We start from the raw sequence: 27542 nt of genomic DNA on the forward strand, positions 1-27542 counted from the left end.
TCTTGGCAGGAAAGAAAAAACGTCTAAAAAAATTGCATAAAAATATCTCTCTAATAATGAAAATATCCATTTTGTAATATTTTCTCATATTTTTTCCATTTTGGATATCATATACAGATCGCATTTATGGCCCGATCCTTATGACATTTTGCATGGGGATAAGATAAGGGTCAGAATAGAAGCCTACTCTTCTTGGAGATAATCGCCATATATTTAGGGGTTGAAATGGACAAAAAAAAAACAGCAAAATTGTCAGCAAGTCGTAATTATCGCCCGAACCTCGCGCGCATTTGACTGGAGGTTACCGGACATTGCAAAAGCCAAATAGTTTTGGATGGCCATCCAAAAATATTCAATGTGTGAAATAGTTGGCCAGTGACTTTTTGGAGAATTCACAAATACAGGAAAGACGTACTTCTGACTATTTCGTTAAGGCTGATTTCGTTGAAGAATATAGTCAAATGTCTGTATCTCATATAGATGCGTTTCAGTCAAAAACCAATAATAAATGTTAATCTTTTGCCACTTCTGAGAGAATATAGGTCTTTGGGAAATATTGGTTCCAGATCTAGGAAGACCATTTAAGTGCAACATCTACCAATACATTGGAAATAAGCATATTAGATTAAGTTGCTATTATTCGAAAATTAGAGAACGAAACCTGATGGTTTTCTTTTATTATTTGTCACAATATCTTGTGGAATTCTTTCGAGTATCTCGCCTATATAAACTGTATCATTTATTATAGTGTTGTAGGGTATTCAACGGTCGGCAACGCTCGACTGTAGCTTTGCTTACTTGTTTTATAATAAAAATTCAAAGGCAAATTTTGTAACCTTTAGTACTTTTTGAACAATCGTACGCATTCTTAAATCCATCCTTCTTCTCTCAAAACTATAAACTAACACTGGCCTCCACATCAAATTTCAGAATTCCAGCTCTATCCTAAGCTCCAATCCTAAAATTCATACCATACTTTTCAACAGCTATGCTTTGCATGACCACAATCACCTCCATCTCTCCAACGTACAACGACTTCGATACAAAATTTCCGAATTACATCCTAATACCTACCGGCACACACTGTGGCATTTTGCACCTTTCGTACGTTCATATTACGCATTCGAAAAAACCTCTTTTTCTTAACTTCTTCCCCAACAATGACATCCATATCAAATTTCGGGATTTCAGCTCTATCTTTTCCCAAATTACCAATTTAGTAACATTTAGGTCATTTCGTTCATTTCAACTTCAGATAGCAACAGCAATCGATAATATCAAATTTGAGGATTTACTTTTTAATTCCTTTATTTGCTTTATTACAAAATTTAGTACCATTTAGTACAATTATATTACACATATCCAATATCAACTCCATCTCTCAAAAACAAACGCCTACAGTGACATCCATATCAAATTTCAGATTTCAAGCACTTTATATTCACCCAATACCCACATTCATATCTTAGCCACAGACACCAACAGTGACATCTATTTCAAATTTCAGGATTTCAGCTATATTCCTTCACCCAGTACCAAATCTAGTACTTTTCGAACAATATGTACTTTAAAGAAATATGTACTTTATTTCCAAAACCCCCTCCATATCAAAATTCTAGATACCACTTCACCCAAATATAGAACACATTTCCAAACCATTTTTAAATCTTAAACACAGATAACATCATTAATCTCAATATCAAATTTTAGAATTTTATCTCTATTTCTTATCCCAATGCCAAATATAGTACCATTTAGTACTCTTCGTATTATTATACCCTCCACCATAGTATGGAGGGTATATTAAGTTTGTCATTCCGTTTGTAACACATCGAAATATACATTTTAGACCCCACAAAACATATATATCCTTGATCAGCATAAAATTCTATGTCGATTTAGCGATGTCCGTCCGTCTGTGGAAATCACTTTAGATTCCGAACGAAATGAAATAGGTTGATAAAATTTTGCTCAAATGTGTATTATGTCTGCAGGACTTTTGGTGATGCAGGTCCATGTTTCGGTACAGCTCCCATATAACGGTACCTCCCGATTTTCGATATTTTGATGAATTTAGCGACATTATTCATCGGAATTGTTTCCAATTTGGTATTTGAAGTTCGTAATGGATACTACAGCCTAAGACAGAAAATGAGCTATGTAGGTCCACGTCTTCGTATAGCCCCCATATAACGGTACTCCCCCGATATTCGGTATTTTGATGATTTTAGCGAAATTATTTACCGAAATTGTTTCAAATTTGGTATTTTGATGATTTTAGCGACATTATTTACCGGAACTATTCAAAATTTGGCATTTGAAGTTCTTAATGAATACTACAGCCTAAGACAGAAAAGTGTCTGTTCAGGTCAACGTCGTCGTATAGACCCTAATATACGGTTTTTTTTAAGATTTTAACAGAATTTTTAACGGATTTTATTTTTGTGAAAATTGGCAAATTTGCGCCAAATGGTGGAGGGTATTCAAAGTTCGGCCCGGCCGAAATTACAGCTTTTACTTGTTTTAGTACTAATTTCCCAAAAGAACCGTCATATCTCAATTCCACATACCACCACATATCTTAATATCATATTAGAGCATTCCAGCCATATCCCTTCACACAATAATAAAATGTAGTACCATTTTGTACTTTCTCAAAAAGCAGATACCATCAGCAAACTTAATATCCAATTTCATATTTATGCCTTCACCCAATACCAATTGTAGCACAGTTCAGTAATTTCGTGTAATTTTAGTACTCATTTGCAGTAACCGCAATATATTTAACAGTAACCGCAATATAAAATTTCAGGATTTCAGCTCTATCTTTTCACACAACACTAAATTTAGTACCATTTAGTACTTTCCTACAAATATAGGTTACATTTCAAAACCAACGACAAATGTCAAACACAGATACCGCCTGCAATCTTAAAATCAAATTGTTTCTCTATCACTTCACTTAATACCAAATATAGTACCATTCAGTACTTTTCGTACAAATAACGTGCACGTTTCTAAAACAACTGCGACCCTATTCAATACCGAATTGTACCAAATGTACACACATCTAGAACCACCTTTTAATCAAAATTTCAGCTTCATCCGATCACAATAAACCAGACTGTTCCAAACTTAAACCAAATTGATCCAAAAGTACCCTTACATAGTACAAATTTCAAAAAACAACCTTCATATATGAAAGTTACTTTTCAATGTAAGTTCTCAAACAGAACTTGACGTTTTTAGCTTTATTAGTTCATAATACCAAATGGCACGATTTTAGAAGTTTAGTAACATGTCAGAACATTTCCCCAATTTAAGGTTTGAATTTCCAATAATTATTTGGAACACTTCTGCAATGACTCCAATCACAAATTACAGAATTCCAGTTCCATGAATTCATCACAATTTCAATTAGTACCAAATTTAGTTCAATATAGTACAGATAAGTACGGATTTCCAAAACTTTCTACAGAACCCAATCCTACACTCCAACTATAGTTTTAATTCTAAATTTCAGGATTAAAACTCTATTGGTTCACCTAAATTCAAACTGTGCTAAATTTAGTACAAATAAGTACAAATTGTCAAAACAACTCACATACATTAGTCTCACAATGATTAATCTTATTTCCAAATCTCAGCAATCCATCTTTAACGGTTCACTTAAATCGAAATTGTACCAAATTTAGTACCATTTATTACTTTTCGTGCACATAAGTACAAATTTCGAAAACTTTCTCCATATATTAATCCTACACTACGCCAGTAATATTATTTTCAAATTTTTGAATTCCAGCTTCATCCGTTCCTCCTTATTCAAATTGTACTAGATTTTGTACTTCTTTGTACTGTTCGTATACATGAATACACACTAAAACTACCTCCTTTCATCCATCCTAATCCAAATTTCAAGTTTTTAGCTCTAACGGCTCACATGATACGAAATCGTCCAAAATGCGCGTATATTTTAGTAATTTTCGTACTGTAAGTACAAATTTCCAAAAAAAAAACTTCGGTACGTCTATCATACACTCCATTAGTGACCCTCATTTCAAATTTAAGATTTCTAGCTCTACTGCTTCTTCAAATACAGAGGGTACCACATTTAGTACCTGTTAATACTTTTCGTACCTTTCTAGTAAGAATTTAAAAAACCCCAGCCTGATCTGACCCCTTAGGACCAAAATCTGAAGATTCTAGCATCAGCCGTTTCGTCTGGGCGTTGATTCTCCGACAGTCAGTCAGTTATTTCACTACTTTATGATATGTATAGATGATGAACTTAATAAAAAATAATTGTTCTCTTGAATTGTGCTTTTATTATTTTGATTACTCTTTAAAAATAAATAAGACATAATTTATCCGTAAAAACCTAATATTTTTAATCCGAATATCGGTTATGATGATGATGATACCACCATTCCAATAAAAATATTCCTCCGCCAACAGCTAACCCAATCATAATTACCAACCATGCCCAGCGCAAGTCGTCGACGGTCATTGTACTTGGTCCACCTTCTGGATTGGGATCCGCCAGTGATAAACGTTTCAATTTCAATAAATCATTAAATGCACTGGCATACCAGGCATCTGATAATCCCGCCTCATGGACTCGATGCAGAAGGTAGTTAAAAGCATCCTTATACTGAGAGTTGGGCTGCAGCAATATATTCCAGGGTATAAACTTATGTAAGGTCAAATTTTCATAGGTACAATAGGTTTTGTGACTGTGATATTTTTGTTTCAAACTGAAAAGTTTCCATTGCGCCAATGTCGCATAATAACCGGTTGTGGTATTGAAATTAAAACGCATTCTGGAATATTCAGCAACATCTTCGGTGATAATCAACGAACGAAAAATATCCAACATTATGCCGCCCATAATGGCGAGATCACCTCTCAGGACATTTATTTTCAAATTCGAGTTTCGTATATCCCACAAAGTTTCGATCTGTTTGTGCATTGGGGGACTTGTAAAGAGGGTATTCATACGGGCCGAAAATTGGGCGTTGATGTTCAGACCAGCAAAGAATAGAAGAATGTAAATGAGTTTCAAGCCACGCCATGGTGAGTTGCGACCAGAGAATGATAGACCCAAAACTCCACCAATTATGCGATTATTAAAAATCAGATCCGTATAGCTAAATTCGCCATCAAAATAATATTCGATGACGAAATGAAGAATAGAGAATAGTAGCGTACAAATTATGACCATGCCAAAGAAATATTCATTCAAAAGAATTTCAAACATCTCTCCAATAGATAGGGGCTGTGAACATGGCACAATAATCATACCCCTGCCTATTTCATAAACATCTGAGGCATAGGTCCAAGTACTATGTCCAGGTGTAGATATAACGTGCAGACACATGGCAATGTCAATCAAACGTTTGGTGGCCATATCAGCGACAACGGTGAAATGGGTAAATCCGTTTATTTCTAGAGGTCTATACATTCTCAGGGTGCCATTAAAATATTCTGCAAAAAGTAACACCAATCTGGCCACATGTCCATTTAGTTTTAAGTTTCCCCGTTTATCAATGTAGGTCACAGATGAGGGTAGGGACTGATCAGTGTGGGTGGTGATATTTGTTCCATACAAATTTCGCCAATGTTGGGGATAATATTTCAAATCCTTTTCATTGAAATTCCTCTTCTGCCAATGAAATTCTGGAAACGGTTTCAGTTGTTGATAGTCCAATGGGATTTCAAATGAATTTTTTAAAAAATGTAGCAAAACATTTGTCATGGGATATTCTTCGAGTAGAGTCAAACATTCCACCATAAATTCTTCTTCATTGCTAACATTCCGAGCAATTATTAATATCCTCGATTGCCGTATATAGTTTAATGATCTGGCAGCAACACCCATTAGTTCCAAATCCAAAGCGCCGGACATTATGATTATTACAAAAATTTCCGAATTGAAATCTTGTTTATAGAAAAATTCAAAATGTTTCGATAGAAATATTTTCGGATGAGGAAACCCATAGATTTCCTTAAGTCTCAAATCAACGTTAACATCCTCATGTACAATAACCAAGGTGTCATAGCCACGTTCCTGATGTATGTCTTTTAAGAGGTTACCATAAAAATTCACTTGATCGCGTATGTTCGTAACATCAGCCACATTCGATTTAGACAGAATTAACGCAAACCCGATAGCCGTGACAATCAACCTGTATGGTCTCATTCCGACTGAGTCGTATAAATGTCAGTTTCGAGCATATTCTGCCACTACAATGCCTTTTTCGTCTACTATTAATAACAAATCCGTGTGATTTGTTTGAGAGATAAGATCTGTTCTGTAGATATTCGAAGACTGAGAAAGGTCTACTTGAATTCAATTAAAAGCTGTGTAACACCTCCTTATTTAAGAGGCAAAGCTATTATTATGTTGTTTGTATGGCGCATAATGGAAATGAAATAGATTAGGGTATAGTTGGGAAACGTTTCAAGTGTTTTTGATTAGTATGGAAACCGAATGTAGGTTTGAAATTGTGTCATTAATCGCATGTGTTTCTTAATACCAGAAGTAGACGTGTGTATATTCATTTGGAGCCAGAGTACCAGAGCCCAGCTCATTTATTTGGAAAGTGTGGCCAGAAGAATCTAAACACCAATAACTATTTGAATGAAGCACCGTAATTGGGCTATAGAGAACGTAATCTATATAAATGGTAGTGAAATAACTGACTGATCGAGATTCAGCGTCCAGACGAAACGACTGAAGCTAAAACAACTTAAAAACAAGTAAGCAAAGGCTACAGTCGAGCGGGGCCGACCGTTAAATACCCTACAACACTATAATAAATAATAAAAGATACAGCTTATATGGGCGAGATACTCGAAAGAATTCCACAAGATATTGTGACAAATAATAAAAGAAAACCATCAGGTTTCGTTCTCTAATTTTCGAATAATAGCAACTTAAACTAATTTGCTCATTTCCAATTTATTGGTAGATGTTGCACGTAAATGGTCTTCCTAGATCTGGAATCAATATTTCCCAAAGACATATAATCTCTCAGAAGTGGCAAAATATTAACATTTATTATTGGTTTTTGACTGAAACGCATCTATATGAGATACAGCCATTTCACTATATTCCTTAACTAAATCAGCGTTAACGAAATAGTCAGAAGTGCGTCTTTCCTGTATTTGTGAATTCTCCAAGAAGTCACTGTAATGGACATTTTCGTATTTTGTCTACAAAAGTTGGCAAACTATTTCACACATTGAATATTTTTGGATGGCCATCCAAAACTGCTTGGCTTTTGCAATGTCCGGTAACCCCCATTCAAATGTGCGTGAGGATCGGGCGATAATTACGACCTGCTGACAATTTTGCAGTTTTTTGGTCCATTTCAACCCCTAAATATATGGCGATCATCTCCAAAAAGAGTAGGCTTCTATTCTGACCCTCATCTTATCCCCATGCAAAATTTCGTAAGGATCGGGCCATGAATGCGATCTGTATATGATATCCTGATATCCTAACTACTTAGTTTTGTTAGCTGTAGAAATATTACCAAATGTTTAATTCAAAATGAAAATATGCCAAAAATATGACAAAATTGAAAAAATATGAGAAAATTTTACAAAATCAATATTTTCATCTTTAGAGAGATATTTTTATGCGATTTTTTTAGACGTTGTTTCTTTCCTGCCAAGAGGCCATTCTGAACTAATGAGAACTGTCGAAATCAGTTCAGCCGTTCTCGACATATAAGAGATCTTTCAAGTATATCTCCTTTGATAGACATATATATCGCACATATTTTGCTATATATCCGATTTGTTGGATGTTAACATCAATGTAAAGATCAGAAGTAACCTTGTCATGGCTTTGTGATTTCGCCGGGATTTAAAATATTCGCAGTTTAATGAAAAATTTTGAATTTTTCCAACAGAAAAGATATGGTATATTTTACCCGCTAAATTTTATTCGATGACCACCCAAATTCGTAGGCTTCTTCCCCGCCCTAAACTCTAGCTACATGCGAAATTCCGCATCGATTGATCTATAATTGCGACCTGTATAGCTACTGCAAAATCCAAAATTTTTCAGTATTTGGTCCATTTCAACCCCTAAACATTTGGTGATCATCTCCAAAAGAAATAGGCTTCTATTCTGACCCTAACCCAACCTTCGTGCAAAATTTCGTTAGGATCGGACCATAATTGCGATCTGTAGCGTGATTACAAATTAACATGGACAGACGGACGGACGGACATACATAGCTAGATCGACTCAGCTCGGCGAGCTAGGAAAATCCATATATACTCTCCTATATGGGAAACAAATATTCGAGGTGTTACATAATTTTTGGCCCAATCAAACTTATAATACCCCCAACACATAGTGTTGTAGGATATAAATATTAAGTTCGACCGGGCCGCAATTTTAATACCCTCCATTATTGGGTAAAGAAAACAATTGTTTATAAAAGTATCTGAATTTAAACTCCAACTACCAGTAAGACCGTTTGGATAATGCTGTTAAACTTTTCAGAAAACCATAAAATGGGTGAGGCCGTTATATGGTGGCCATACCAAAATTGGAATCTATATAGGCAATGTTATACTTCAAGGATTGTTATCTACCAAATCTTCTTAAATGTGAATAGTATTATCAAAATACCGAATATCGGTTGGTATCGTTATAATACGTGGACCTATATGTAATTTCTAAGCCACTCGTCCGACAGCTGTTAAAATTATGTGACAGCTCATTATATTGTTTACAAGCGTACAAAAGCATTTTGGTGAGAATTTTCCAGAATAAATTATTCGTGATGGAATTCAAGCGTGATAGTGTGATTTCTTTATATTTGGCTGGAAAACCACAAGTGGCTATCGTTAGAGCACTTCAGCATTTAAATGTGAATAGATCTTCTGTGTCTCGTACCATCACTCGTTACCATGATACTGTACATCAGCACAAATGGTCCGAAAAGTAAAAAGCGACTTGATCGGAACACGCGTCGCAGTGGCTCGTGAGCTGAACATATCGCAATATTCCATTCGGCAAATAAAAAAAAAAATTAGCTCGGGGTAAAGTCATTGAAATTCCAAAATGTGCAAGAACTTGCACCGCAACAAAAAGAAAAAAGAGCTTAAGAATTGCTTGGCTTGGCCGAAAGTGGTGAACTGCAGAATTTGGTTTTCTCCGATGAGAAAATATTCGTTGTCTAGCAGTTTGTAAAGAAACAAAATGATCGTGTTTTCTTGCCAAAGAGGTCAGCTGAAAATGTGCACCTTCGGTTGGCCACCAGAACTTAAGTGCCGGCCATGGTGATGGTGTGGGCCGCCATACCAGCCAATGGTCGCTCACCGCTCGTATTAATCGCTCTCCGCTCGTATTAATCAGAATAAATGACCAATTATATCACGAAAATATTCTGGAGGATGTATTGAAGCCTTGGGCACGCAAACATTTTGGCCCCAGACCTTGGACATTCCAACAGGAGTCAGCACCATCACACTTAGCACGCGCCACCCAAGAATGGTTACAAAATAAGGTTCCTCGCTACATTCCCAACGCTCAATGGCCAGCAAAATCTCTGGATATCAATCCCTTGGACGTTGTGTCTGGAATATTTTGGAAAGCAAGGTTTTTACTAAAAATACCAACGTGTCGATCATCTCAAGCAAGCGCTCCGCTGGGAATGGACCAAAATACCGCAGTGCAGCATTCGGGCAGCGTGTGACGGTCTCATTGGCCGTTTGAAGGCCATTATTTGTGCCAAAGGTCACCAATTCGAACAAATCTAAACTTATTCTAAAATTTGCTGCTATTTCCGACATATTTAGCTTTCATTCCATGAAATTTAAAAAAAAGTTAAAATTATGGTTTTTGACTTTGTTGCTTTTTTTTATCTCACCCTGTAAATTGATGATAATCGGTCCATATTTAGCTATAGCCGCCATATATCTTTGTCGAATTTCCCAAATAGGATGAAATTTACGACATGCAACTGAATTTAGCCTAGAAGTAAATTAACGAAATTTAATGAATCTCGGTTGAGATATAGCTATAGCTTCCATATATTTGTTTCATCCAATTTGATATTTAAGCCGTTATATGCACTCAGTAACAACCATATTCGGTACAAGATATCAGATAGAGTTCAGAAATATTTCTGCATATTTTTTTTAGTTCGGACTTGGATATAGCTTCCATACACATCTTCATCTAATTTCTGGTATATTTGGCACCAAATGTTCAAAATCAGCCAAAATAGGATTGATTTTGAACATTTGACCGAATTTGTTCTGCAATCAAATGCGTTGAATTTATAAAAACTGGGTTGAGATATATTTAGAGCCCCGATTATAATTGAAGTGTTCTTAACTCATAACATGCACCCTATAGAGGTCAATTTCCATGGAATTGTTTGAAATGTGGAATTTGAAACTCGCAATAGAAAACAATCCCTCTAGTACAAAAAAAGTCAGTGCTGGTTCAAGTTTTGGTATAGCCTGCCAAAATTATGGTGTTTTGTGGGCATAAAATGTATTCTTCACTCGATTTTACTGGTAACTGCAGTTTAAAGTGGAACTCGTTCCAATACTCAATCGTGATAGTTTTATGTGTAAAGGATTACTTTACCTAATGTTGGATAGTTTAGCCCTGTCTAATTTAACGTGTTTTTGATAAATCAACAGGGCTAAAAATTGAAAAAAATGCATGGTTAGTAAAAGTCGCTAAACGAATTTTGCATGACCATACACAGGCAATATCGAAAATTACATTAAAAATCGATTATTATACTCTAATGTCGGAATTTATGCACATTCAAATTTCGTATACTATTCAAAGGTATGACATCCCATCTCTGCATCTACATGCGTTTTCTCGTAAGAGTCAAAATATTCTAACAACGTGCTTAGCAGACCGTATCCGTTTTTAGAAATTAAACAATATTAACGAATAAAAAAGTAAAGTACATATTTCGTAAAGATATATCAGTACGTATGGTGGACCATAACCATAAAATACCGCCGACATTATAGACCATATACATATGTATACCAACTAGTACTACGGCAGCCCACCATTACATACTTATCTATGTTTAGGCGAGCGCATGCATAAATTTCCAACGAAAATTCATTGGGGACAGTCGGAAAGAAAAACGAAGACAACCGTCCTAAGGGTGCTGAAAGGTTAACACTCGAAAACAACGACAACAGCGGTTAAATGAACAAAATGTAGTTTCACATTTATAGGAGTATGTTTATCCAAACAGTTATGAGTAATATTTGAGTGTAACATGGAATCGGACAGATGTCCGTGTTGCTTACTCATAATTTGCCTTTGTCACTATTCGGTCAGGGCTGTCATATAAAACAGTGTCATTTAGGTTAAAGAGAAACTGATTACCGATAATCTAGAGGCTAACTTTTGCCATCATTTCATACTGCAAAAATGGACAAATGGGACTGGAGTATTTTAGCTATGTGTGAGCAAGTATGTTACGCTTTTAGTCTTTGAAATTTAAAATTATTCCCATTATCACCTCCGTTCTACAATTAAATAATGCTTATTTTATTGAACATTACTGTGACCCAATACCCCGCACACACACATAGCCATTCCCAAACGGAAGGAAGTTCTTTAAGATTGGGGGCACACTTTAAACCATTAAAACTGCATTAAGCTTAAAATGTTATTTATTTACTTTTTTGGCACGACTGCTGCCGCAACCGTTTGTCTAAAACTCCCACAAAAACAGCAACGACAATTGCTTCACAAACAGTGCAAGGAGTTCAGCGGCGAAGCGATACCAGGAAAGCCAGAAATGGGTAACAACAACCTGAGGCCAAAAACACAAGTAAACATTTTCAGTTTCGCTTTTTTTTTTTGCGAAAATGAACAGCTCGGTTTGTTGATGTGCAAAGGTACGTGCGTGGGTACGTGCCTGTGGGTGCTTAAGCGACAATATTGTTAGCAAAGCAAAACATGCGGAAACGGAAATGGAAATAAAATAAAAAGAACCACAGAAAATGTCGCTAACGTTCATGAACCACAACACAACAGAGATTGTCAACAGCAAAAACTCGGAAAAATATGAAAAATGTAAACAAGAGAAAATAAAAACAAAAGCGAACGCTAAAGATCACCTTAGAAAGCAAAATTTTGCGGATTGTTTTTACATAGAAATGCTAGGATACAATTGATTATTTTTGGATCCGGAGAAATGTCACGGATGAAATGTGTAAATTTCAATTTTTTTCTGAATTGTGTGAAATAATACAGCTTCGAAGAAGTAAACGTATTTAAATTTTGCCCACGTGTATTTACTTTCTCAAGGAACGGTAAAAAAAATGTGGGACGTGTTGTGTGGAGACCCAGATTGATTCTAAAGCAAATTTTAGTCATACGTTTATAGGCATATCCGAATAGTCCAAATTGGCGAACCTTATAAAGCATTATGGCGGTAATATAAATTACACCATGTAGTCTAATCTGCATTATATGTTAAGGTGTCTTTTTTATACCCTCCACCATAGTATGGAGGGTATATTAAGTTTGTCATTCCGTTTGTAACACCTCGAATATACATTTTTGACCCCACAAAGTATATATATTCTTGATCAGCATAAAATTTTATGTCGATTTAGCGAAGTCCGTCTGTTCGTCTCTAGCATGATAAGAAGAAGGTTGATAAAATTTTACTCAAATGTATATTATGTCTGCTGGACTTTTGGTATTGAAAATAAGTCATGTATGTCCACGTTTTGGTATAGCCCCCATATAATGGTGTCTCCCTATTTTCCGTATTTTGATGATTTTAGCGACATTATTCACCGGAATTATTTCAAATTTGGTATTCGAAGTTCGTCACGGGTATTACAGTCTAAGACGGAAAATTGTCTATGCTAATCCACGTTTTCGTATAGCCCCAATATAACAGTACCTTCCGATATTCGGTTCTTTGATGATTTTTTTGTTTTTTAAAGTTCGTAATGAATACTACTGCCCATGACAGAAAATTTTCTATGCAGGTCCACGTTTTCGTATGTCCCCCATATAACGGTACCTCCCGATATTCGGTATTTTGATAATTTTAGCGACATTATTCACCGGAATTGTTTTAAATTTGGTATTTGAAGTTCGTAAAGGATACTATAGCGTAAAACAGAAAATTGTCTGTGCAGGTTCACGTCTTCTTATAGCCCCATTTAGCGGTACCTCCCGATTTGATGATTTTGGCTACATTAGTCACGGAAGACAACCCGTCACATAGACGTAGGAGTTGATTTGTGTAATTCCACTCAAAAAATTATTCGAGGTATATTATTATAATTATTATTATTATTATTATTATTATTATTATTATTATTATTATTATTATTAATATTATTATTATTGTTACTATTATTATTATTATTATTATTATTATTATTATTATTATTATTATTATTATTATTATTATTATTATTATTATTATTATTATTATTATTATTATTATTATTATTATCGTTATTATTATTATTATTATTATTGCGATATGTTCAGCTCACGAGCCATTTTTCAGCCACTGCGACGCAAGTCGCTGCTTTACTTTTCGAACCATTTCTGCTGATGTTGCTGTTTTCTTCAGTCCACTTCCTTGATGTCGGTCTACGCTGCCAGTATCACGGTAACGATGGTACGAGACACAAAAGATTTATTCCCATTTAAATGCTGGAATGCTCTAACGATAGCCACTTCTCCAGCCAAATATAAAGAAATCCCACTTTCAGGCTTGAATCCCATCACGAATAACCTTTTTCTGGAAAATGCTCACCAATTGCTTTTGTACGCTTGAAAACAATATCATAAGCTGTCTCTGGAAAAATTTTAACAGCTTTCGGACGAGTGGCTTAGAAATTACAGCAGTCTTAAATTGGTTGCACTTTTTTCATCTGACCCTGTAAATTTTACAAAAAAATATATATTTTTATATGAACTCTAAATGATAGTTGCAGCCAAATTGCATTAACATTTATTGAATAAAGAGCGAAAAGTCATTTAAACACCAAAGATTATGTAGTTATGGGAAATGCCAAAATTTTAGCAATTTGAAATTTTAAACAATATATGAAAATTGCCACTAGAGGGACGATGTAGACAATTCTCAGCAAGTCCATTAAACACCTGGCTAGAATCATCATCAAAATGCTAAATGTTAGGAAAAAATGTGAAAACGTGGACCTGTTTAGATAATTTTCTACCATGTGTTTGAAATTGAATAATTTCCAAACATTTCGTTACTCATTTTGTTATTTTAATAATACTGGAAGAGTTCTCCAAATGTTAAACAATCTTTCACTGGAATGTCATGCCATAATCCTTCTTTAAAGCTAAATAGCAGCATGAAACCCGGAAACTAAAGTTCTCTCTGTCATCAAGACAAAAGCAGTAGCACTACCACTGACTTTCAAAACTAAAATGAATGAAAAACAAAAACTTCAAGATAAAACACCAACGAAAAACAATAATGAAACAAATGGCGAAACACTTCAATGGCAACCAAACTAAAATGAAGAAGAAAGAAAGAAGTTAGTAAATCCATTTCCAATGAAACTTTTGAGTAGGATGGCAAAGTGGGCGCTAGACAAACATATTGTCGAACCAGAAAATGCCACGACTTGAGACGACTGAACCGAAAAGGCATTGGAATAATCAACAGACGCCATTTCATTATTCAATTTAACTAATGAAACTGAAAATTTCATTTCAACCGAATTAACAACTTCCCCATATCCATACGAACTGCCAGCCGAACACCATCTCTCACTTTCGAAATGTGAGATGTTTATTATCCGAGGACATAAATAGCATAGACAGACATTCATATTCATTTGGTTGTATGTATTCAACGAATGTTTGGGAACAACTAAATCTCGTGTAAGGATGTCAAAATGAAAATGAATGAATTTGTGTTGCTTACCAAAAGGGGTTTGGATACAGTGGTTTGAAAATATTAGTTTTAAATGTGCTAATGAATATTGAAAGCAAATTCTACGTTAGGTCAGTGAGCTAAAAATATCAAATACAGTTAATCTCCGAAATGTTGGTAACTACCCACCTATTACACCACCTCCACTTGTGTCGTTTCGTATTATATAGTGATTACATGATGTTGAATCATGGTCTGAATATATTACTTATCAGGGGTACTTTTGAAGTACAGCTAGGATTTTTTAGGTTTTTTTGAAATCGTGCAATTTTCCTTGAGTTTTTTATAATATTTCACATGATCGAAAACATAACTGAAAAAATCGAACATATTATTTACATAATTTAAGTCCATATCAAGTTAAAACATTTCACTCGTGTTCATTTGGTAATATCTCTTGTATTTTTGCAAGTTACATACATGTGTTCATATTTCAGAATTATTGAATTTCAAATTGAAAAATAATAAATGAACACATGTGAGCTGAACTTATAAATAAAGCGGACGAAAAGTACTAAATTCGGTAGAAAGTGATAGAGCTAGGAACATACTTTTTTATACCCTCAACCTTGGGTATACTAACTTTGTCATTCCGTTTGTAACATCCCTAAATATTCGTTGTAGATCCCATAATGTATAAATATTCATAATCAGCATAAAATTATAAGCCGATTTAACGATGTCCGTCAGTCTGTCTGTCCATATGTCTGTTGAAATCTCGATACAGGCCACATTATTTGATGTAGAGCGTAAAAATTTAGCAGACTAATTTGTATTGTGTCTAGGATGGTTGGTATTGAAAATGAGATATATCGGTCCACGTTTTGGTATAATACCCATATAACGGTACCTCCCGATATTCGGTGTTTTGATTATTTGTACCACATTGTTTCACGGATTTGTCTGAAATTTGGAATTTGTAGGTCATAATGGGTCCTAGTTCGTTTGGCGAAATATTGTATGTATGGGTCCACGCTTTGGTATAGCCACCATATAACGGTACCTCCCAATATTCGGTATTTTGATGATTTTTGCCACATTTTTTCATGGATTTGTCTAAAAATTGGTATTTGTTGATCATAATTGGTCCTCGGTCCTCGTTTTTGTATAGCCCTATATAGCGGTACCTCCCGATATTCGGTATTTTGATGATTTTTGCCACATTTTCCCACAAATATGTCTAAAATTTGGTATTAGTGGGTCATAATAGGTTCTAATGTTCCATTACCCTAAGGTGGAGGGTATTAAAAGTTCGGCGCGGCCGAATGTTTATACCCTACAACACTATGTTTTGGGGGTATTATAAGTTTGATTGGGCCAAAAATTATGTAACACCTCGAAATATTGGTTTCCCACATAGGAAAGTATATATGGATCTTCGTATCTCGCCGAGCTGAGTCGATCTAGCTATGTATGTCCGTCCGTCCGTCTTTTCGTCTGTCCATGTTCATTTGTAATCACTCTACAGGTCACAATTATGGCCCGATCTTCACGAAATTTAGGATGGAGGTGGGGCTAGGGTCCGAATAGAACCCTATTTCTTTTGGAGATGATCGCATAATATTTAGGGGTTGAAATGGACCAACAACTGAGTTAGCGTGTGGCTAGAGCTTAGGTTTGGACAGAAGCCTTCCAATTTTGATGGTCATCGGGTAATATTTAGTGGGTGAAATAAGCGACAACATTTGTGTTAAATAAAAGAAAAGTTTTCCATTAAATATTTTTAATCCCGGCGAAATCACAAATAGACGAACAGGTCAATCCTGACCGTTACGTAGATGTCGATAGTAAATATATCGGTTATATATAGCAAAATATATACAATGTGTATATACAAAAGAAGGGGATGTTAGTTAGAATGCTTATATCTCAAGAATGGCTGGACCGATTTTGACAAATTTTGTCAATTCAGAATGCCCTCTTGACATAAAAGTATAAAATCTAAAAAAATCGCAGAAAATTTTGCTAATAATGATGTTAATATAGATTATGTATTATTTTGTTACATTTTTTATTTTTTCATATTTTTTATCGCATGCGGTTTTTATTTTGATTTGACACAGGTTGGGGATATTATATAAGTATTGCAAATATCGTCCGATACTTACGAAAATTGTCACAAGAGTAGGGTTGGGCTCAGAAGGGCTAGGCTTATTGTTTTCAAAGATGTCCGCAATATATTTAGGGTTGAAATGGACCAACAACTAAGATTTTTTCTGATTTTGCAGCCGTTATAAAGGCCACAAATAGAAACCAAAGGACACGAAATCTCGCATAAAGTTAAAGTTTAGGACAGCGGGCACAATGTACGACTAATTTTGTGAGAAAAAGTACCAGCATTACTTACAGGCGATATCTGAAATACACAAAAGGCGAACTTCTGGCTTTTTATGCTGATTTCGTTGACGAATATAGTCAAATATCGTATACAAGCAAATCATATAGATGAGTCTAAATTTGAAGATACAGAGGGGCATCTTAATTTTGGAGATGATCGCAAAATATTTAGGGGTTCAAATGAACCAAAAATAGAAAAAAATGTCCTGATCTCACAATTGAAGCCAATCGACACGTCTGAGAAGAGAGCAAAGGACAGTGGAGAATTGCATCATATGGATGACCATTGCATTATATTTAGCAGTAAGATGGACCACAACAACTAACAATACAATGGAGTGCGTAAATATTGGGCAAATGTCCTTGGTCAAAATGCAGTACTCTATATCATAATTTCAAAAGCAGAATCTTGCAAAATGGATTTGGACATAAGGGGGCTTCTAACATATTGTAGTGTTGTAGGGTATCACATGGTCGGCCCCGCACGGCTATAGCCTTTGCTTACTTGTTTTTGTTTAATCTTTTTATCTACTAAGAGGCCACTCTATTTGAATTTATGACAATTGTAAAAAACTCTCTTAAGACGTTGTTGAGTGAGAATTTTTTTCTGTAGCGTGATTACAAAACTAATATGGACTGACGGACATACATAGCAATATAACATCATATTTGCAGGACTTTTGGTATTGAAAATGGGCTATGTAGGTTCACGTTTAAGGTTTTTTGGGTGTTTTAGCCACAATTTTAACCCGAGTTGTTAAGATTGGCTGGATGGGTTCCCATTATTTAAGAAACATCCTTGCATAGAACTGTCAATTTGGTCTGAGATTTGATATAGCCAGATATTCGGTATTTTGATGATTTGTGTCAAGCTTTCCACTGGAGATGTTTCAATTTTGGAATTTGAAGTACAAATTGGCTACTACAGAATATGGCAAAAAATTGCTAGTGCAGGTCCACGTCTTCGTATAGCCGCCAATGTAATGGAAGCTCCCTTAATTTCGCCTGTAACAGAAAATTGTCGATGTAGGTAAATCCCAATATTTGGAATTTTTATGATTTTAGTGTATTTTCAACCGAAATTCCTTCCAAATGGGGGAACCTACTGGTTTTTTACTTGTTATTGTTCTCAATTATTTGGCCCAAGTATTCAAAATATGCATTAAAAGAGAAGAAGTAAAAAAGAAGTAAAAAGGTGTTAACTGTGGTCTGCCCGATTTTTTTCTTTTAATCTATTAAAAACCTCCACAATATTTCTGTAAATTCCGAGACCGATTTAAGTTATATCTGGTATCAGAAACTTGGTACACTGAATAAAAAATATATATGGGTGTTATGTATAATGATGGAATCATATAGATTATTTCCTACTAGGGAAGATGGTTTTTTTATTTTAAATACTAAACTTCAAAAAACTGTATTAAAAATGTACCAAAAAATTATCCAAATATAGAATATCGTGGAGTACCTGTATATAGGGGAAATGCGAAAACTTGGACCACAGTAAGCCGCTATCTGTTAAAGAAGTTCCACATTTTTTAACAGATAGCTGCTAACCACAACAAGTTAAAAAGCAGTAAGTTCGGCCGGGCCGAACTTTTAATACCCTCCACTATTTGCAACGAATTTGAAATTTTTAAAAAAATAAAATCCTTAAAAAATTCTGTTAAAATTTTAAAAATACCGAATATAGCCGTTATATTGGGGTCTATAAAAAAGCAGCTAAAATCGGCATCCGCCATTTTGATGGAACTAGAAAGTTTTATATAGGGGCTATACGAAGTAATTTTTTGTCATAAACTGTAATACCGATACCGAACATAAAATTTGAAACAATTCCGGTGAATAATGCCATTAAATCATCAAAATACCGAATTTCGGAAGTATCGTTATATGGGGACTATACTAAAAGTTATTTCCCCCTCTTCCAGAATGGAGAATTACTCAGAAAGAAGGACAATTCCATTGAAAAATTGGCTACAATCATGCAGTTCTAGTGTTTGATTTTCGTTATTTCCAACAAAAATGAGCTGAAACTTGAACTGGGTTCGTAGGGTATATAATATGTATTCTCCAATTTCTAAGATATTGTGCTCGAGTCTTCAACATACACATTATTGTTTAAAATAGCTTAAACGCTTTTAGGTCGCTAAAATTCTCTACTATACAATGTTAGTCCCTTGGTATTCTTTATTCTCTTATACACCACCGTCTTGCTGTGCACTCATCCAAAAGATTTGTTTTGTATAAGTAATGCTATTAACAACTTCAACTACAACTATCATATGTTAACTCATACTACGCTGATATGATTAAAATATAACGGTATACAGTGTTAAGCTCGTAACATTTTCATAATTACATCGGGACAACGGCGACACACAATACAAACAACAAAACTATCATACAAACGGGTAAGGAGGAAATGTGCAGGCATTTCAGGACAATTTCGAAATGGCGAGAAAGCAGGAACCATACATATAGTGTGTAGTCGCTGGGAAAAAAGTCCCTCTCTTCTACGTTGCTTGTTGTTGTTGCAAAGCGGAAGGATGTTGTGGCGTTATTTTTGTGATAATTTTGTGAATATCTAGGTTGTTTTGCGAGTTAATGTCCCCCCTTTTTCACTTGACTTTTGTCGTTTCTTCTATTATCATCCGTGTTCTTTATTTTTGTTGTTACTCTGATTAAGGTATATGACCCATTATAAATAATCTTTTTTGGTTTTTTGTTTGTTTGTTAATGTTGTCATCCATTCTTGTTGCTGCTGCATAACCAACAACTGTCCTTTTCGAAATGTGTCCTTTGGCTTTAACTCAGCTCATATATACACTCTTAAATATGATTCGTATGTTATCGTTTCATCTCTTCCTCTCTCTTTTAATCTGTTTTTATTTAATGTTTATTATCCTTTTACTTAGTACTTACATATATGTGAGTATGTGTGTGTGTAACTCGTTTGTCCCTTTTGCGGATTTCATATGTTCGACAATGCCCGACAAGACCAACAAGAAAACACCACATCACATGTTTGTTTCTGATGATTTGTTATATTAATTGTGTGATTGTAACTAATGCCACTTTGTTGCTGTTGTTGTTTTTTTTGCTTTTTGCTGTTTTAGGATTTTGCGTCCTTCGGTCAAAGCTGTAAAATAAACAACAACGTTTTATTAGAACACTTTTAACTCTTCATGATTGTAAATATTTATGTTTATTTTTTTCTCTGTTTTTCTCGGTCGAGCAGCTTTGCTGACATTTGTTGTCATCTTTCGTTGCCTTACGTCAGGGAAATTTATTTAAGTAATCCGGATATAAAGTAATTAAAGGATTTTATGGCTTATGACCGAGCTGCTTATATGTGTAATGTGGAAAATTTAATGTTAGGATTATTTGTATGGCTAAATTATGTACAATGACAAGGTTTTCACGAAAACAATTTTTGAAAAAAAAAAAAAAAAATTACCAGAAGAGTCGCAAAATGGAAAAAAACGAAAATAGTTTTTTGAAATGGAATTTTGCTTAGAATTGTTCCAGAATGGTTTTAGGAATGGTAAATTGAAAATTCTGTGTAAAACAGCAAAAATTTATATTTTATTGCATGCCATTAGTTGCTGCGCTTATAACTAAAGAACGGCCGGAAAATTCACCCCAATTCGGAATGGTTTATTGGCAGAAAAGAATAAAATCTAAAGAAAACGAATAAAAATAGGCCATCAAAAATTTGAAATTTTTTTTTTTGAAATTTTGTTATATTGCCTGACATTTTTTAATTTGCTATTTTTATATTTTTAATATTTTATATTTAATATACGGGGTGAGATGAATAAACGGCAACCAACTTCAGACTGCTGTCATTTCCGAGCCACTCGTGCGACAGCTGTTAAAATTATTCCAGTGACAGCTCATTTTTTCCAAAAAAAAAAAAGTGATTCGTGATGGAATCCAAGCATGATAGTGTGATTTCTTTATATTTGGCTGGAAAACCACAAGTGGCTATCGTTAGAGCACTTCAGCATTTAAATGTGAATAAATCTTTTGTGTCATGTACCATCGCTCGTTACCGTGATACTGGTAGCGCAGCCCGACGTCATGGAAGTGAATGACAGAAAACAGCAACATCAGCAGAAATGGTTCGAAAAGTAAAGAAGCGACTTGATTGAAAACCGTGTCGCAGTGGCTGAAAAATGGCAATATTCCATTCGCCAAATATTGAAAAATGAGCTCAGGGTAAAGCCATTGAAACTCCAAAAAGTGCGAGAACTTACACCGCAACTGAAAGAAAATAGACTCAAAAGAGCTAAAAAATTGCTTCGCTTGGCCGATAGTGGTGAACTGCCAAATTTGATTTTCTCCGATGAAAAAACATTCGTTGTCTAGCAGTTTGTAAACAAACAAAATGATCGTGTTTACTTGCCAAAGAGGTCAGCTGAAAATGTGCACCTTCGGCTGGCCACCAGAACCCAAGCGCCGGCCATGTTGCTGGTTTGGGCCGCCATAACTGCCGGTCCGCTCATATTAATCGACCGTGGCATCAGAATAATTGCCGAATATTATCACGAAAATATTCTGGAGGGAGTCTTAAAGCCTTGAGCACGCAAACATTTTGGCCGCAGACCTTGGACATTCCAACAGCCAATGGCCACTTAAATCTCCGGATACAAATCCGTTGTACTATTGTGTCTGGAGCATTTTTGAAAGCAAGGTTGGCACTAAAAATACTAAAGTGTCGATCACCTCAGGCAAGCGCTTCCCCGGGAATGGGCCAAAATAGCGCAAAACAACATTCGGGCAGTGTGTGACGGTTTCATTGGCCGTTTGAAGGCCATAATTCGTGCCAAAGGTGACCAATTCGAACAAATCTAAATTTATTCCAAAAATTAATGATATTTCCGACATTTTTTTTCTTCATTCAACAAAGTGTAAAAAAAGTAAAAATTATGGCGTTTGACTTTGTTACAGTTTTTTATGTCACCCTGTATACTCTACAACACTACAATATGATGGAAGCCTCCGGTATGTCCAAAGATTTCCCTGCCCAGAGCTACCCTTAGGTTTTTGACGGGGGCATTTTCCCAATATTTACGCACTCTGTCGTGATAGTGGACAATTTAACACGAAAGTTGTGGTCCATTTTACAGATAAATATAATTTAATGATCATCCAAAATGCAAGTTTTCTTCCCTGTCTTTCACTTTCTTCTCATACGAAATTCCGCGCAGATTGGTTTTCAATTTTAATTTGGTCCATTTGAACCCTTAAATGTACATTTCCAAAAGCAATAGTCTTTAATTCTTACCCTAACCCTACCTTCATACAAAATTTCGTGATGATCGGACGATAATTGCGACCTGTATATAACACCCTCAACGCATAGTGTTGCGGGGTGTAGAAAAACGTTAGAGAAATTACTATTCAAAATTGTAAGTCAAATTAAAAAATCGCATGCGATAAAAAATATTACAAAAGATGAAAAGAAAATATATTCATTATACCCTACACCACAAGGTGGTCAGCGTATTATGTCTTTGTGTATTTGTTTGTAACAGGCAAAAGGAAACAAGATGGACCCATAGTTCCTTTTGATGATCTGCATAGAATCACATTTTGAGTCGATTTATGCATGTCCGTCCGTCTGTCTGTCCGTCTGTCCATGTATTTTTGTAAAAAAAGTACAGTTCGCATTTATTGCCCGATGCAGATGAAATTGCATTTTCACAAATCATTTGTTTGGCCCAAGGAAGAACCCTATTGAAATTGGAGATAATCGGTCAAAATTTAGATATAGCTCCCATATATATCTTCGTCCGATTTGCCTTTTATTGTGCACCAAACGTGTAATATCAGCCCGAATAGTATGGAATTTCGTACATACAATTAAATTAGGCCTGAAAATAAGTATTCCAAATTGATCGAAATCGGTTCAGATATAGCTATAGCTCCCATATATATTGTTCATCCGATTTGCTATTTTTGTCCTCCGCAGCCGTAATATGCACTCTGTAACAACAATATTTGGGGAAATTTATCAAATACAGCTCAGAAATACATTTGCTAAATTTTGCCGAGATCGGTTCAGATTAAGATATAGCTCTCATATATTACTTCGTCCGATTTACCTTTTATTGTGCATCAAACGTCTAATATTTGTCCAAATTGGATGGAATTTGGCACTTATGACCGAATTAAGTCTAAAAGCTAGTACGTTAAATTTGGTGAAGATCGGTTCATATAGCTATAGCTCCCATATATACTATTCATCCGATTTGTTATATTTGTTACCCACAGCCGTAATATGCACTCCGTAACAACGATATTCAGGGAAATATATCGAATACAGCTCAGAAATACCTTTGCCAAATTTTATCGAGATCGGTTCCGATTTGGATATAGCTCTCATATATATCTTTATCCGATTTCAAATTAATTTTGCACCAAATGGGCAATACAAGTCCGAATTTAAAAGATACAAATGCTTCGGCATATTTAGTCCTTTGAACTTTAAATTATAATTATAATCATAGCGTGTATGATTGAATTCTCCCATAAAAACTTTTATGAAAATTGTAAATTGTTATGCGGAGCTCCACTAAATTAGCAAAGTGGTGTAGGTTATCATACAGTCGGACCCGCCCGACTTTAAGACTTTCTTTACTTGTTTTTTTATTGTCATATTTTTAGGCGTTTTTTTTAGTTGTTATCATTTTCTGAATTTCATTTCCGAATTAATAAGAATTGTGAAAATCAATTCAGCCGTTCTGGACTTATAAGCAGAATAAGCAGCCCAGCCCTAAACTCTAACCCCATGCAAAATTCTGATTCGATTGGTTTATAATTGTGGCCTGAAGAGCAGCAGAAAAATCAGGATTATTTTCTGTTTTTGGTCCATTTCAACCCCTAAATATTTTGCGATCACTTCCAAAAACAATCTTCTATTCTATTTTTCTATTCTGACCCTAACCCAACCTAAGTTTTCCATTTCGTGAGGATTGGTCCATAATTGCCTACTGTAGCGTGATTAAAATTTAACAGGGACGGATGGGCATATATAGCTAACTCGATTCAGCTCGGCGAGATCGGTAGATCCATATATAGTTTCCTGTGTCGGAGGCCAAAATTTCGAGGTATTGCAATAAAGTGTGTGTTGTAATAAATTGTTATTTTAAAGATCTGTAGATGACCTGTAGCGTTTGACAAAATATATATACCTTATGGTGATATTCCATATGAAAGTAGAATTAACGATTCCGATCCCATTAGAGATCAAGAGCAGAATATCTACTTTAAGCTACAGTAAGAAATGAACTGCAATTGGCGCTAATTTAAAGAAAGTATTTGAAATAAATAAAATCCTTTTATAGTTAAAAATCATGGTAGTTTTTTTTTTTTTATTTTATTATTCGATTTCATCTTTTATTCTCACTTTACAAAATTTAATCCTTACAATTACTGAACCATAAAACCAACTGAGTTCCATAACAAAGACAATAAAACTAAAACTAAATGCCTTGATCAGACTAGTCACAACATAATAAAAATCTTCCATTTTAATGTAGGACGTAACTGCTTCCGATTTCGATAAATCTTCGAAACTGAATTTTCCGATTTTGACCAAGTCGTAGAAGTTATTCTTCAGCCAGAACGATATAAGACCCATATCCGACACTCTCGCAATTAGGATATCCAATTTCTGTTTGTATATGGAATTGCGGGGCAAAACAAAGGCCATTAGATCTAAACTCTTGAAACAGGCATCGGTTCGACGAAACATTGGCTGGGAAAATAGTTTTTGTCGTGTTGCATAGACATGCCAGACAGATGAGGTAACCGGATAGGCATAGGATCGATTAAAGGCGGTACGCATATCGGCAAATTCCGTGTATGATTCGATTACTTTGAATAATGAAAGATAGGGTATAAAGTGATCGCCGGATAGTTTCATTAGCGTGGTGTATTCGTTTTTAGCTGTTAGTATTGTAATTCTATATTTCAGCATATCTTCCAAACTGGTTATACTCTGGACAGTGGGACGTGTAAGAAAAGCATTCAGTTGCACGGAGAAGGCTGTCGTGTATAGGAGTCCTGAAACGAATAGGGCCACGTAAATGATGCGTAGCGATAAGCCTGGATATGCATTCAGCTTAAATGAGGAGCCCAAATGTGCCAAAATAACCTGGGGATTTATGAGAATATTTGATATTTCCACATCGAAGGTGTGATACTTCCTGTAGTACATCAGCTGTTGTGACAGGGTCAGTAAAGTGGTAAAAATCACATCCATGACAAATATGCCCACAAGCATTTGTAATGTCAGAAAACCTTTGAGAAAATCTTGATAGGTGAGCGGATCCTCTTCGGGTATCATGAGACACCAACTCAACACTTCATACGTGTATGACATACGGGACACAGTTTCACCACTCATAAGGGGCGTTATGCTGCACGGCAAGTCGAGTAGTTCCATTTGAGTCCAATTTACAAAATCTCGATAGAAAAGAGTATTCCCAGGTATCATATCGTCTGGAAATTTGAGTGTAGAATTGATATATCTGGCAAACATGCGTATAAATTGGGCAATATAGCCGGTGACTTGTAATTTCCCACACTCATCGGTGTAAACGACAGAACGTGGCATAACTTGATCGGGTATTGTTCGCAAAACCTTGCCATAAACATTGTCCATTTTGCTGGGCAAGAGATTTTCAAAATTCTCCAATTTTTGGATTTGAAGCTTAAATTCTGGAAATACTTTAAATGTATACAACATTTGTGTCATTGCAAAATCCTGCAACAATACAAGAACATTCAACATTTTGTAAAAGATAAATTGGCGGAAAAGTAATTCAATGTCATTTTGTTCCACATTTCCTCTGTGCTGTTCCAGGATGACAATTACAGGATTATTTCTTCGCAAATCCAATTTATTTGCCAGGCTTTCGGTGAACTCACTTATTTCCATGGTCATTGGCAGAACAGCAATTGTTATAAATTTGGAATTCATAGAGTCCATGTTAAAGTCTTCATCGAAATCCTCGTTGATAAGTACACTTTTATCCAATTGCAGCTCCAATAGAATTTCCAAAAAATCCTTTTTCATTTCACCCACAACTAAGGCTATTTCGAAATTTTCCTCTTGATCGATTTGCCTTAGTAGCTTTAGCCATAATTCCTGTTCCGCTTGGGCCAGTGCCACATTGTGTTGTAAAATTTCATATAGTTGCATTGTGGAAACATTTTGTAAAGTTAAAATAATTATGAAAATCACATTTTTCCGTTTCTCGTGGTAGCCCATGCTGATGGTGAGGTAATTGTTTTTTAACTGTTTTGGGTAAATAAACGTGCTATCCGTTTGGAAACCTGTGGCTCCATAGTTTGTTTTCTGTCATCTTTGTCTCTGCTGCACTTTTGACCGAGCTACCGACCGACAGACCGTCAAATGGATAGGCAGGCTTTATTTCATGCATGTTTTCATGTCATTATTTTAACACATTGAAAGAAATTTTCTATTATCCACAAAACACCCTACAGTATTCCTGAGAGACTTTCTATTATTTTCAGTTTAATTTATATAATAATTGAAAAATAATTCTTACGATAATCTCTGGAGTAAATTATTTGGAAAGAATAATCGTTACATGTCATAATATATATTATTAAATATAAGTATTATAATAATTTGAATTAGATATTAACATAGATGCGGTGAGTTCGAAGGATTTTTGGCCAAGCTTTAGATTTTGCCACTTGAGGGTCTATTCAGAAGCAGTTCATATATAGGGCATTAGGTCTTTGCGCATTTGTTTGTAACATGCAAAAGGAAACAAGATGTACCCCTAATATCTGCCGATGATCTTCATAGAATTATATTTTAAATCGATTTATGCATGTCCTTCAGTTTTTTCTTCTATTCATACATTTTTTTAAGTAGAGGTCAATTTTTTATCAGATTGAAATGAAATTTGCCACATTTCGTTAGTACGACCCAAGGACGAACCCTTAGACAACATTTTATGTATATTCGTAAATCCATTGTATTTACATAAATCTGTTATATTTTTATATTTTGTGGAGCTCAGACATAATCCCCATTTCAATTATGGAGGTTTTGTCAGTTTTTTTGAGCATAATTCCCATAATAAAGTGGGGATTATGTCTGCTTCAAAATTGGACATAATCTCCAGGGGGATTTTGTCCGAAATATTCTCGGATTAGTATTTTTCGGAAATTAGCTGGGCTTCGATTTTTTTCCGG

General features: G+C 35.1%; 2 protein-coding genes across 2 annotated transcripts; both read right to left on the reverse strand.

The window, feature by feature from the left end:
- Nucleotides 1-4387: 4387 nt before the first annotated feature.
- Nucleotides 4388-6199, reverse strand: LOC131805450 (uncharacterized). The gene has a single exon (XM_059128612.1). It carries the CDS (start codon nt 6197-6199, stop codon nt 4388-4390), a length of 1812 nt encoding a protein of 603 aa, XP_058984595.1.
- An 18488-nt stretch (nt 6200-24687) lies between these two features.
- LOC101887372 (uncharacterized) lies at nt 24688-26583 on the reverse strand. The gene has a single exon (XM_020036517.2). The coding sequence runs from the start codon at nt 26581-26583 to the stop codon at nt 24688-24690; it is 1896 nt and encodes a 631-aa protein (XP_019892076.2).
- Nucleotides 26584-27542: the final 959 nt, after the last annotated feature.

Source organism: Musca domestica, unplaced genomic scaffold, assembly GCF_030504385.1.
Source record: "Musca domestica strain aabys unplaced genomic scaffold, Musca_domestica.polishedcontigs.V.1.1 56, whole genome shotgun sequence".
NCBI classification, from domain to species: domain Eukaryota; kingdom Metazoa; phylum Arthropoda; class Insecta; order Diptera; family Muscidae; genus Musca; species Musca domestica.

Coding starts and splice junctions, on each gene's coding strand:
- LOC131805450 (XM_059128612.1), bottom strand. CDS start 6,199: ATGAGACCATACAGGTTGATTGTCACGGCTATCGGGTTTGCGTTAATT.
- LOC101887372 (XM_020036517.2), bottom strand. CDS start 26,583: ATGGGCTACCACGAGAAACGGAAAAATGTGATTTTCATAATTATTTTA.